The sequence below is a fragment of the Hordeum vulgare genome, chromosome 2H (genome assembly GCF_904849725.1).
Source record: "Hordeum vulgare subsp. vulgare chromosome 2H, MorexV3_pseudomolecules_assembly, whole genome shotgun sequence".
Taxonomy (NCBI): Eukaryota; Viridiplantae; Streptophyta; class Magnoliopsida; order Poales; family Poaceae; genus Hordeum; species Hordeum vulgare.
This window is the reverse complement of record NC_058519.1, coordinates 453,719,777-453,733,489: the sequence shown is the minus strand read 5'-3', so window position 1 is coordinate 453,733,489 and position 13,713 is coordinate 453,719,777. Positions and strand designations below refer to the sequence as shown.

Sequence of the window (13,713 nt, the reverse complement as noted above, 5' to 3'; positions counted from 1 at the left end):
TACGTTGTGACGTTTGGTACACCCAAAGCACTCATACGGTATCCGGGAGTTGCACAATCTAACGGTCTAAGGAAATGATACTTGACATTAGAAAAGCTTTAGCAGATGAACAACACGATCTAGTGCTATGCATAGGATTGGGTCTTGTCCATCACATCATTCCCCAATGATGTGATCATGTTATCAATGACATCCAATGTCCATGATCAAGAAACCATTATCATCTATTGATCAACGAGCTAGCCAACTAGAGGCTCACTAGGGACACATTGTGATCTATATATTCACACATGTATTACGGTTTCTGGTTAATACAATTATAGCATGAAAAATAGACAACTATCATGAACAAGAAAATATAATAATAACCAATTTATTATTGCCTCTAGGGCATATTTCCAACAAAACCTCTATGAATGAAGAACCGGCAAAACTTCCAACATCAAAAACATCATAGAAGATGTGCATGAACTTCGTTTTCGATGAACACGAGCTTGTCATAAAGATGACCTTAAGCTCTAAAACTCATAGAGAGAAAAACCAAACAAGAACCAAGAAATATGTTGAAAGAATGCAAATGGTTTGAGATCTCAACGAACGTTATGATCAAGCTACTCACTTGATAACCCCCCTTGACAGTAAGACAATCTATCCTAAAATAGAAAAACCTATCAAGGGCAAACCTATACCTTGCACATAGTCCACTTGAGCTAGATGATGACAATCTTGACTTCCTCAAGATGGACCACCTTTCTTGATTGTGTTGTCTTAATGAAGACTAGTTGATTGCTCCCCCATACTCACTATGGGTGAGCCACTCTTCAGCACATGTTCACAAGTCCATTGCCACCACAATGTAGGGCAAGCTTCAAGCATGATATCTTAGTGATTCTCCACTTGAACTTGCCACCGCAATCTTGTTGACGATCACCACTTGACGTCATCCTCCATGGGTTGTATGAGATCTTCCTCTTGACGCAAGCCCATGGAAACACACTTAATCCTACATAGAACTCTCATGAAGACCATGGGTTAGTACACAAAAGCATAATGGACAATGCTTACCATACCATGGGATCACTTGATCCCTCTCGGTACATCTTGTACGCTTTGTGTGTTGATCAACTTGATTTACTCCTTGACTTAGTCTTGATCAACCTTGTGTCTTTATGACCAATCTTTGGATAAAGCCTTGAATACCACCTTGGTCATCATATAAACTCCTTGAAACCAATGGATGGACTTCAAGAAGTGCCTATGGACAAATCCTACAAATATAACTTAAGGCAACCATTAGTCCATAGGGATTGTCATCAATCACCAAAAACACATATGGAGAAATATGCTCTAACACATGGCATTTACATAGCCATTCTGAGATATATTACCATGCAGATTCCGCCATTACATCATATGACTAGTTCATCCAACATCATATTGCTTTGCATGATCATATATAGATGACATAAAATTTGTGGCAAAGCCACCACTCATTTATATTGCTGATACATGTCATGACAGAGGCATTCATATTGAGTCATAGTTCTTCATATCAAGCTTTCATGAGTTGTAAGTAAATAAAAGTGGGATGGTCATCATTATTAGAGAATTATCCTAGTGAGGAAAGGGTGATGGAGACTATGATTCCCCCACAAGTAGGGAAAAGTCTCCGGATGAGAAATAAAAATGGGGGAGGCCAAATGAGCCCACCATAATAAAAGAAGGAGGTATGATGAAAGTTGAATGAGAGAAAAAGAGAGAAGGGACATTGATACTATCCTTTACCACACTTGTGCCTCAAAGTGGCACCATGTTCCTCATATAGAGTCTCATGATATGTCATTTTCATATTCTAGTGGGAACCACATTATCATTATTATAAACTTGGCTTGCATATTTCGATGATGGGCTTCCTCAAATGCCCGAGGTATTCATGAGCAATCAAGTTGGATGCACACCCCACTTAGCTTCATTTGAGCTTTCATACACTTATAGCTCTAGTGCATCATTTGCATGGAAATCCCTACTCGTTGCATTGACATCTACTGATGGGTATCTCCATAGCCCGTTGGTACGCCTAGTTGATGTGAGACTATCTTCTCCACTTTTACCCCTTTGATATCCACCACCATATTCTATTCCACCTTATGTTATGTCCATGGCTCACGTTCATGTATTGTGTAAATAATACAAAGTTGATTCACTTTAAAAAGTATGATCCAATTGCCTCACTTGGACACTGTGGTGCTTGACATTTGTATTAATGTGGCGAAGATGGAGCCATGCTTTGCTAATATGAAAGATTAATAGGGGTAAGCATTCTTTTATGATCGAATATATTGAAAGATTGATGATTTTGTTGCTTGTGCTTATAATTATTACTATGTTGATGTTTGTTAATTCATTGTTTCTTAATGAGCATACATACAAAAGATTACATATTGGGCAGCATTTTGCATAAAAAATTCTGTTTTTATCATTTACCTACTCCAGGACGAGCACGAATTAAGCTTGGGGATGCTTTATACGTCCCCAACGTATCTATATTTTTTTATTGTTCGAGGCTATTATATTATCATCATAGGATACTTTTTAGGTCATAATTCACCAATTTATATTATTTTTGAGCACTAACCTATTAACCCAGTGCCCATGGCGAGTTGCCGTTATCTGTGTGTTTTTTGTTTTTTCAGGTTTTCTGTACCAAACAAAGTCCAACTGCCACACAAAAAAATATGATTTTTTGTAGACCCAAAGAAGACTGGGATGCTTTGAGAGGAGAAGTGAAGCCACACGAGGGGCCCACAAGCCAACAAGGCGCGACTAGGGGGGTGGTCGTGCCCTGATGGCTTGTGCCTTCCTCGTGGCCCCTCTTGCTTCGTTCTTTGGCCTATAAATTCACATATATTTCAAAAACGCTAAAAAGAATTGTCAAACACTTTTTACGCTGCCATAAGTCTCTGTTCCACGGCGATCCCATGTGCGGCTGCGTTCCGGCACTCTGACGGAGGGAGGATCGATCACGGAGGGCCTCTTCATCAACCTTGCTACCCTCGTGATGATGTGTGAGCACTTCACCACAGACCTACGGGTCCACAGTTAGTATCTTGATGGTTTTCTCTCTCTCTATCTCTCTGTCTCTCTCTCTCCCTCTCGCTCGATCTTCAATACAATGATCATCGCATATTTGCTTTAATCTATCTGATGTAATTCTTTTGTATGGTGTGTTTGTTGGGATCCGATGAATTGTGGGTTTGTGTTTAGATTATTCATGAAAAATATTTGAGTATTCTCTGAAAAAAAATATGATTCTATTTGCATGACCATCATTGCTTCGTAATTCTCCCTGATCTATTGAATTGCTTTGACCAAGTAGTTTGGTATTTCTTCACTGAGAGGGGTGTGTTGTAGTGGGTTCAACCTGGTGAGTTTCTATATCTCAGTGATAGAAGGGGACAAGTTGCGTCTTTGTGTTGCTGCCACTAAGGATTAAACAATGGGGTTTATTCATATTAGTTGAGTTTACTCTGTCTACATCATGTCATCGTTCCCCAAGTATTACTCTGTTTTACTCAACACTCTAGATGCATGCTCGTTAGCGGTCGATGGTTGGAGTAATAGTAGTAGGTGCACGCAGGAGTCGGCCTATTTTCTTATGGACATGATGCCTATATACACATGATCATTTCCATGAAAATTGCATAACTATCTATTGTTATATCAATTGCCCAACGGTAATTTGTTTACCCATCATATGTTGCTTTCATGAGAGATGCCACTAGAGAACACTGTGGCCTTGGGGTCTATTCACCTGTATATTGAGAAAACTTATAATTTCCTCGCTATTATTATTTGTCTTTTATTTTATTTTGCAAGTTAAAATTATCTACACACCTCATTTGCTTGTAAATAACGAGATCAAGGGGATTGACAACCCTCTTGCCCGTGTTGGGTGCAAGTTGTTTGCTCTTTTGTTTGCAGCCGCTCAAGACGGTTGAGGATTGATATTCATATTGGTTCGATAAACCTTGGTTTCTTAATTTAGGGAAATACTTACCCACATTGTGGTGCGATTACCCGTTCCTCTTCACGGAAAGACCAATGCAGATCACAAGTATCAGCCATCTCATTTTGGTGGTTGGTTATTGTTGGCAGGTTCATTTGTCCAACACACTGGGGTTTCGGGAGCGTGTGATCACCGTCGAGTCCAAGATACTGCAGATCGAGGACACCATCGCCGTCCAGAGCAATTATACTTGGTTTGAAATATGTAAGTGGAGGATACATTATATCCTGTAAAATAATGTGTACTTGTTGAGAGAGTAATAATAGCATTTCATTTCTGAATGTTGCGTTGCACGGTCACAATATCTTAGAAAAATCTTCGACAATGCTTATTCGTAGCTGAAAATCCTTTTCTGGTTATGCAATGCATCATCTCCTCCACTGACGTTGATGTCAAACCCCCTTCTCCAAGGTAACCAGACAATCCACTTCCTACAAATTTGCAAGCTTTCTTTCTGTCAAGTCCTCCACTCAACTCTGGATAATATTTCATTGAATCTATGATTTTCTCCTGAATTGATAGAGCCAGTTACAGGTCAAAGTGTTGTGATATGAGGTAAAGGAAATATTTATGGAGGAAATGTACTTTTACACATTGTATATGTTATCTTTACCTAAATCATGTGGTCCCTTTTCAGTTATGAGTTGCAGTGGTGCTTTGTGAAGATTATAAATTTGGTATGATTGTTTTTGCTCGCTAATTCATGAGCCTCACTACAAAGTCTGTATCTAATTTTTACCATGTGATGGCATGGCAACCATGGGGCAAATATGATTAAACCTTTTTAGTTGGCCTCATGAACACAAAGATCTGTTTCATTTTATTTTCCTGGACCTCATAAATATTCATTTTGCTTATTACAGTCCTGAGGTATTACAAAAAATTAAGCAGAAAGCAATGTTTGCTACCGATTCCTGTAATTGTCTTTCTATAGAACGTCTAACGGACGTAGAGATAAAAAAATCCTAATTGCTCTAGCTGGATTTAAATTTAGGACATTGCTTTTTGGTTGTCGAACAAGGTTTCACGGTGGTAGCAACAGTTCAAACTTGCAATAACTATGTGTTAGATGAAAGACAACAACATAAGAAGCGAGCATGTCACTTATGGGTAGGTTGTTATTGCTCAACTTTTCCAATAGTCTTGCAGAAAACTTGGTTGTTGCCAGTTGAATGTATGTTATGTTCTCAAATAGAATTCAAGTTCGTCTTTTATGTATATACTAGATCATTGATGGCGCGCGTTGTTGCGCCCGTCCATTGTGATGATAAAATAATCAGAATTTTCAAAAAATAATTGCAATTGTGGAAATTTATAAGTACTTATAACTGATAATACAGTTTGATCCACCTTGTGTTTCGTATGTATGATTGACAGTCGGCCTAGTCATCATTTTCCTTTAATAAGACTGCATGTACGTTAAACATTCTTTGGCATGACATTAACATAATGAAGCGATATTCACATATTGGGCAATAGTGCACATATTGTTGAAGCACACCTAGAAAACCCTTCAACGGTGTACAGATATGAGCATGGCTGCATAACTTTCCCAGTTTCCCCACGACAGTTCGGGGAGGATTTGAGCTAGAGCTTTATCGCATGCCACAGGGACGAGGAACCAAAAATACAGGCATAACTTGACAAACTATGTGATATAGCGAAACAACAAATCTTTGAGTGCTAACCATATTTTAGTCATCCAATGATAGTTGGATCACAAATGTATGGTCATGCATAATGTCAATCCTGGAACAAATTTACCAATGATGGTCTTAGTCTTAGTTGCAATGCGAACTTATAATCTATAAGAGAATATGCTTGTGTCTTCATCAGAGCAAATGGACTACACACTACTCAACTAAATGGTATGATCGAGGACAAGGAGCAATACCGACAACAAGAAACTTCAGTATGAAGTGGTGGATTAGTTACAAATTTCTTATCTTACTATTAAAAAAGGTATGCTTAGTTATGAACTAGTAAAAATAATATTCAAAACAAATTAGGCATCGCTATTTCCTTTGATGTATCCATCAAAACACACTTCATAATTCCTATATGTGTCCTATTATACAAAAGTTCATCTTACAGCAAGTTTGATGCATTTAGTAATTGTAATCGTCAAATGATAGAAACAAGCATGCACCTGGCAATAGTCGAACACAACATTTGTACATTTCTCCAAGATTCAAATTTCTTGAAAACACCATGACACCTTTATTAATAAAGGCCAATGTCTCAAATAGGGGGTTGAGATATTTCTAGAGAGAAAACACCATGGCACCTTCAATAAAGGCCAATGTCTCAAATAGTTGTGTGGGATATTTTCAGAGAGAACGGCTAATCACTAATCAGTAAAACCTGCAACACCTGCTCTACTCTCTTCAGATAAAATTCAAATACGTTTAATCGAATATGTAGTATAGAGGAACAAACATGTGTAAGTGAATGGCATATGTTATATTACCTAGATTTGTATCTAAGTAGTTCACGAAGATACCAATAATCGTTAGAGACCACAACTTGGTGGTTGAACGCTTGAACATAATTTGTCATCCTCACATGTTTAAATGCTCCAGACCATTGACTTCACCTATAGATGCAGGTTGTTGACATGACGAAATATATTTTCTTTTCTTGCAAAAATCACCGCACACTTTCAAATTGCTAGCCATGGATTATTACAGTTAGCATTGTCACTGTCACATTCACTTTGATCCCTCCCATAATCGAACAAAATTTCAAAGGAAGATTATACATGGATTAGAAATTGAAACCCCGCGGGTATGGAATAAAACTCCTAGAAACGAACATGGTCTTAAGGAGGGAGGTTGGGAGGGGTGCACCTGCAGATTAATGAACAATAAGGTTCGTCTTGAGCGACTGCTCGTCGGCCCGCCTAGGGTTCTAGGGTCGCTGCCACCGTCGAACAGTCAGAACGCAGTGGGACCTCCCGATTGTGGTCAACATCGATGGAGGCGACGAGTCCTTCCATGATTCCTAGGTGGCCTAACAGTGGACTATTGAACCCCTCGTCGCCACCGATCTAAGAATCGAGCCCCTCTCTGTTTCAACCTTCGCGAAGAAGCTGCAAAGCAGAGGAGGAAGGGAGATGGATCGCTGCCCCTTCGATGTCCGTCTTCTTACCTGGAGCGACCTCACAGGCTCCTTTGGTGGGTTGTGCTTTCCCCAAGCGCTAGATGGGCTGCAAGGCCCAATCAACGAGAGGCCATCGATTTTTCCTCCGGAATAGACTCCCAAGGACACACAGCCCACTGATTAATTATGAAATTAAGTCATCCGATGGCCAGCAACGACCCAGAACTGATATCTAACGGTCAGAAACCTTGATGGCCTAGGAGGGCAAGACAGGTGTCCGGTTTTACTGTCCTTAATAGGTATTGATGCAACAAAATTTGATTGAGATTTTCTGAAATTTAATACAACACTAATGCATAACTAGGTAATGATATCTAGTTTGAGCAGGTCAAGTACGACACACTCGATACATGCTAGGTATACTAACATCTTACACATATCTTCGCTTTTATTTTAGTTATCACTTTTGTTGTAGTACTTTCCGTCTTTCATTTTATACATGATGATACTTTGCTATATCAGTTATGTTGTCCTGACCAGAAAGTTTTCTTTTCTCTAAGCAACACCGATGGCTTCTGATTGGTTGACATTTCAATTTGGACCTAATTTAGTTCATACAAGTTTAGTGACACAATTTTCCATGTTGGTTTGTTTTGGTATGATTTTCATGTATAAAATGTAATTGTCGGTGTGCCACTTTATTAAATAGAGCTTTCATCATGGTTGCTCTTTACCAAAACAAGCAAACGAAAATAAAAAAAATATGATTAGCAGATATCCCCGCTACTGCTCCTATAAATGCGATGCCCTTCACAAGAAATGGCCAGCTGCTGCATTTGGCTGGCATAATTCTTCTTTATTTCCTAACATGGTGGTCCTTTGGTAGAGCCATGTGAAGATTCCATTTATGCACGATGTATACAATCCATATCTTATCTGTACCGATTAGTTGTATTTATTATCTAAATTGTTCCATATGTTGTTATACCGACTAATGTATGATTATGTTTATGCAAATTTAATATATTACATATGGTTATTTATTTATTAAAAAACATTATTTAATTATATAAATAGAGGAACGCAGCAAAGCGCATCATCAATGATCTAGTTTATATGATGACTACCTATATTTGCGCCCATCATCTTGCGCTGACCAGAAAAGTATGCACACATAAGCCAATGCAGGCGCATATACATATCCGGCCGGCCGGCCGGCCAACTCCAAACTCAGTCTTCCGGCCAAGAAAAAAGCAAGTCACTGAAACGTACGGTGGATATAGGGAAAAACGACGGCGAGTAACGTATTCGGGGCTCTGGTCGGCAATCGTTGTTCCTGTTGCACGAGCCACTTCACACTTTTGCTACGTCCAAGGCTCCCCGGCACTTCCGTGAGGCGAATATCGAAACCTGGAGATGCCCGTTTAGTGTTAAAAATGAAATGCTAAATTAAACATGTTTAATCAGTGGTGCGGCTCCACAGGCCTATTACTTACTATAAAACGAGTCACAAGGGCCGCTGGTAGTAGCACAAGTTAATCAAGGTTAGCTCCCATGGCAAGCAGCTCTGATGTCGTTCCTGCCTCTGCAAGGAAGTACGAGAAGTTGCCTACTTTTTTTGCACCGTGTTGATACTTGATATGTATGCATGTGCATGGCGTACTTATGCCTTAGATGAAGGTGAAGGTTAATTTGTCATGTGCGTACGTTGTAGGCTGGACGGCAAGGTGGCGCTGATCACCGGCGGCGCGAGCGGCATCGGCGAGTGCACGGCGCGGCTGTTCGTGCAGCACGGGGCCAGCGTCGTCCTCGCCGACATCCAGGACGATCTCGGCGCGCGCCTCTGCGCGGAGCTCGGCCCGGCGGCCTCCAGCTACGTGCGGTGCGACGTCACCAGCGAGGAGGACGTCGCGGCGGCCGTCGATCACGCCGTCGCCAGGTTCGGGAAGCTGGACATCATGTTCAACAACGCCGGCATCGGCGGCGCGGCGTGCCACAGCATCCGGGACAGCACCAAGGAGGACTTCGAGCGCGTGCTGGCCGTCAACCTCGTGGGGCCCTTCCTGGGTACCAAGCACGCGGCGCGGGTCATGGTGCCCGCGCGGCAAGGCTGCATCATCGGGACGTCGAGCCTGGCGTCGGCGGTGGGCGGCGTGGCGTCGCACGCCTACACGTGCGCCAAGCGCGCCCTGGTCGGGCTGACGGAAAACGCGGCGACGGAGCTTGGCCAGCATGGGATCCGCGTCAACTGCATCTCCCCGGCGGCGGCGGCCACGCCGCTGGCCACGGGCTACGTGGGGCTGGACGGCGAGGCGTTCGAGATGGCCATGGAGTCCTTTGCTAACCTCAAGGGCGTGGGACTGCGGGTCAAAGACATCGCCGCCGCCGTGCTGTTTCTTGTCAGCGATGACGCGCGCTACGTGAGCGGCCACAACCTGCTCATCGACGGCGGCATCTCCGTCTCAAACCTTACCTTCGGCATCTTCAAGGAGTAACGGTCTAACGGAGACCGATCCATATAAATTATGCATCCAAGGATCGTCTCACATGGCGTGGTTGCTTAGCAGCTTAACGCCGACGTGCCATTTAATACGTCCCACCATCATTTATGTTGCTTTATTTATTTATTTTGTAACGCCGGATGACCAAAATCCATCGCCCATCACCACTGCCTATCATTTCCATCTCTCCTTATTTGAACAAAATAATGAGAAAACGGTGTGAGTCTTTTCTAAATTAAATTCAGATTTGACCTTCGTTTGTAAAAATTTCGGGATCTGATCTTTTTCCTATCGCGAGGCCTCATGAAGACGTGTATAACAACCTATCGTCAAGGTCCATAATGGTAGGGTTGCACGCCATACTATGAAAAAAAATCTAAGTTCCAGACACAAGGCCTACCAACGGACACCTTGGCGGTAGGGTTGCACACCCTATCACCAGCCCCTGTGACGGTAGGGTTGCGCTATGCTCACGTGGTCAAGTTGCCTGCCGCCGGAGACTTTGACGATAGGTTGTTGTACCCTATCATCATGGCCCCTAGTGGTAAAGAAAGAGTCAGATCCCGAATTTTTTGCAAACTAGGATCAGATCTTGATCAACTATCCCAAAAGTGTCAAAACACGAAATTTTGCCTCATGGAAGCTGTTGTCGTAGATCACGACCAATCTGCCCCCCCCCCCCCAAATGCAATTGTGTTGTCCTCGCCACCGGGGGACTTGAAATGTCATCGCAACGGGTACCAACCATCACCACTCTCCCCCGGGCCTCGGCCTTGTTGGTTCTCAACACAACCCTTGTTGCGAGAGCAACTGAGTGCGGCATGGACCATGTTGCAAAGCTCGTGTATATGATGGGATTGTTACGTGTCCCCAATCAAAATTTGATTAGACGATTGCGGAGGCAGTTGACACACACCCAATTTTTAGCCGGTTAAGCGCGAGTGTTTCCTTGCTTCAAACCGTACATACATTATCTAATTATAATTTTGCTTTTTCTTTTTTGGTACACTAGGTATGAAAAGCAAATGCAATATAAATTACAAAACAAATTAAAAAATTAGCTTGAATATCATGATCTTTTGACAAAAAACATGTGTCGGTTTGAAGCGTAGACAACTTTGATGAACCAACTACAATATGTGACAACATTGCCTTGTTATTGAGTTCATTTCGGATATGTTATTCATCATGTCGGGCAGGATCAATCTGACCATAAAAGTATAATCTCTACAAGCATTGACAAAAAACTTGCATGAGATGGAAAAAATAATTATTATTGGGATCGAGGTCTAGAACTAGATGGGACGAATAGTCCTGTCACCAGAAAATATTAAATTTTAGGGTTGCCAATTTTGAAAGCAACTATTTCTAGTTGATCCTTTGGACTAAGGAAATAACATATCATGGCAGGAGAATAAAGTAACTTGCAAAAAAAGTATGAAAGGACGTGGATGTCGCCTAGAGGGGGGGTTGAATAGGCGCTTTAAAATAATTACGGTTTAGGCTTGAACAAATGCGAAATAAAAGTAACGTTTAATTTGTTAAGCACAAAACCTACAACAACTAGGCTCACCTATGTGCACCAACAACTTATGCTAAGCAAGATAAAAAAAAACTAAGTGATAGCAAGATATATGACAATAAACAATATGGCTATCACAAAGTAAAGTGCATAAGTAAAGGGTTCGGGTAAGAGATAACCGAGGCACGCGGAGACGATGATGTATCCCGAAGTTCACACCCTTGCGGACTCTAATCTCTGTTGAAGCGGGGTGGAGGCACAATGCTCCCCAATATGCCACTAAGGCCACCGTAATCTCCTCACGCCCTCGCACAATGCAAGATGTCATGATTCAACTAAGGGACCCTTGAGGGCGGTCACCGAACCTGTACAAATGGCAAACCTTGGGGGCGGTCACCGATACCCGTACAAATTGCTCGGGACAATCTCAAAAACCTAATTGGAGACCCCGACGCTTGCCCGGAGCTTTACACCACAATGATTGAGCTCCGAGACACCACCAAGCTTCTAGGACGCCAAAGCATCCACGAAGAACAATATCTAGGGTACTAAGTACCAAAGGTAATAAGCTTCTCAAACTTCACTTCCACGTATCACCGTGGAGAACTCAAACCGATGCAACTCATGCAATGGCAAGAACACACAAAGTGGTCAAGTCCCTCACACTCAAATTCCTCCACAACAACAAAAGCTATGGAGAAATATGAGAGGAAGAACAAGGAGCTCACAAAGAACTCCAAGATCTAGATCCAAGAGGTTCCCCTCACATAGAGGAGAAAGTGATTGGTGGAGATGTGGATCTAGATCTCCTCTCTCTTTTCCCTCAAGAACTAGCAAGAATCATTGAAGGGATTGAGAGTTAGCAAGCTCTAAGAAGGTCAACAATGGGGGAAGAACACGAGCTCAACACATAGAATTCAGTCCAAGGGGGAAAAAGACCCCCTTTATATAGTGGGGGAAGAAATCAGACCGTTACCCCCACTTACAGCCCGAACACAGCGGTACTACCACTAGACCTAGCAGTACTACCTCTAGACCCCGGCGGTACTACCTCTAGCCCAAGCGGTATTACCTCTAGAGAAAGTCTTCGCAAAAAGTCCGACGAAGAACAACCGCTCACAGAAAGGTACTACCGTCCCGAAGCGGTACTACCGCCCACCCGGAGTGGTACTACCGCTCCTAGAGCGGTACTACCGCTAGGGAGCAGTAGTAAGAAATTACTACCGCTCCGGGGGCGGTACTACCGCTACAAGAGCGGTACTACTGCTCGATACTGAATCTGCTCTAACTTTCGCATACGGACTCCGATTTCAACGAAACCAAGTTCGTTGGAAAGCTAACAACATGGGATAACACAATCTTGATAGAAATATCAATAAGAAGCAAGTGAGAAAAGGCACATAAGAAAATGGTGAGAACCCTTCGTCAAATAAGACCGGTAAAAACTCCCAACATCGAAAACATCATAGAAGATGCATATGGACTCCGTTTTCGATGAACTCGAGCTTGTCATGAAGTTGACCATAAGCTCTAAACTCACAAAGAGAAACATCAAACAAGAACCAAGAAGTATGATGCAAGTATGCAAATGGTTTGAGCTCTCAACAAACGATACGATCAAGCTTCTCACTTGAGAGCCCCCCTTGACAGTACAACAATCTATCCTAAAACAGAAAACCTATCAACGACAAACCTATACCTTGCACCTCGTCCTTTTGAGCTAGATGACGATGATCTTGGCTTCCTCAAGATGGACCACCTTTCTTGATTGCGTTGGCTTGATGAAGACTAGTTAATTGCTCCCCCATACTCACTATGGGTGAGCCACTCTTCAACATATCTTCACAAGTCCATTGCCACCACAATGGACGGCAAGCTTCAAGCATGATATATTCGTGCTGGTCCACTTGAACTTGCACATCGCAACCTCGATGACGATCACCACTTGGCGTCATCCTTCATGGGTTGTATGGGATCTTCCTTTTGACGCAAGCCCATGGAAACACACCTAACCCCCGCATAGAACTCTCATGAAGACCATGGGTTAGTACACAAACACGTAATGGACAATGCTTACCATACCATGGGATCACTTGATCCCTCTCGATACATCTTGTACGCTTTGTATGAGATCTTCGTCTAGACGCAAACCCATGGAGACACACCTAACCCCACATAGAACTCTCACGAAGACAAAGGGTTAGTACACAAACACATAATGGACAATGCTTACCATACCATGGGATCACTTGATCCCTCTCGGTACATCTTGTACGCTTTGTGTGTTGATCATCTTGATTTACTCTTTGTCGGAGATCTTGATCAACCTTGTGTCTCTATGACCATTCTTTGGATAATACCTTGAATACCATCTTGGTCATCATATAAACTCCTTGAACCCAACAGATGGACTTTAAGAAGTGCCTATGGACAAATCCTATAAATATAACTTAAGGCAACCATTAGTCCATAGGAATTGTCATCAATTACCAAAACCACATATGGAGATATATGCTCTAACA

The 13,713-nt window shown here is 42.3% G+C and overlaps 1 protein-coding gene across 1 annotated transcript; it reads left to right on the top strand.

Moving 5' to 3' along the window:
* Positions 1–8,710: 8,710 nt before the first annotated feature.
* Positions 8,711–9,833, top strand: LOC123430240 (momilactone A synthase-like). The gene is made up of 2 exons (XM_045114119.1): positions 8,711–8,763; positions 8,883–9,833. The coding sequence occupies exons 1-2, from the start codon at positions 8,723–8,725 to the stop codon at positions 9,661–9,663; spliced, it is 822 nt and encodes a 273-aa protein (XP_044970054.1). The 5' UTR covers positions 8,711–8,722; the 3' UTR covers positions 9,664–9,833.
* Positions 9,834–13,713: the final 3,880 nt, after the last annotated feature.

Coding starts and splice junctions, on each gene's coding strand:
- LOC123430240 (XM_045114119.1), top strand. CDS start 8,723: ATGGCAAGCAGCTCTGATGTCGTTCCTGCCTCTGCAAGGAA. Junction 8,764..8,882: donor GTTCCTGCCTCTGCAAGGAA/GTACGAGAAGTT, acceptor CGTACGTTGTAG/GCTGGACGGCAAGGTGGCGC.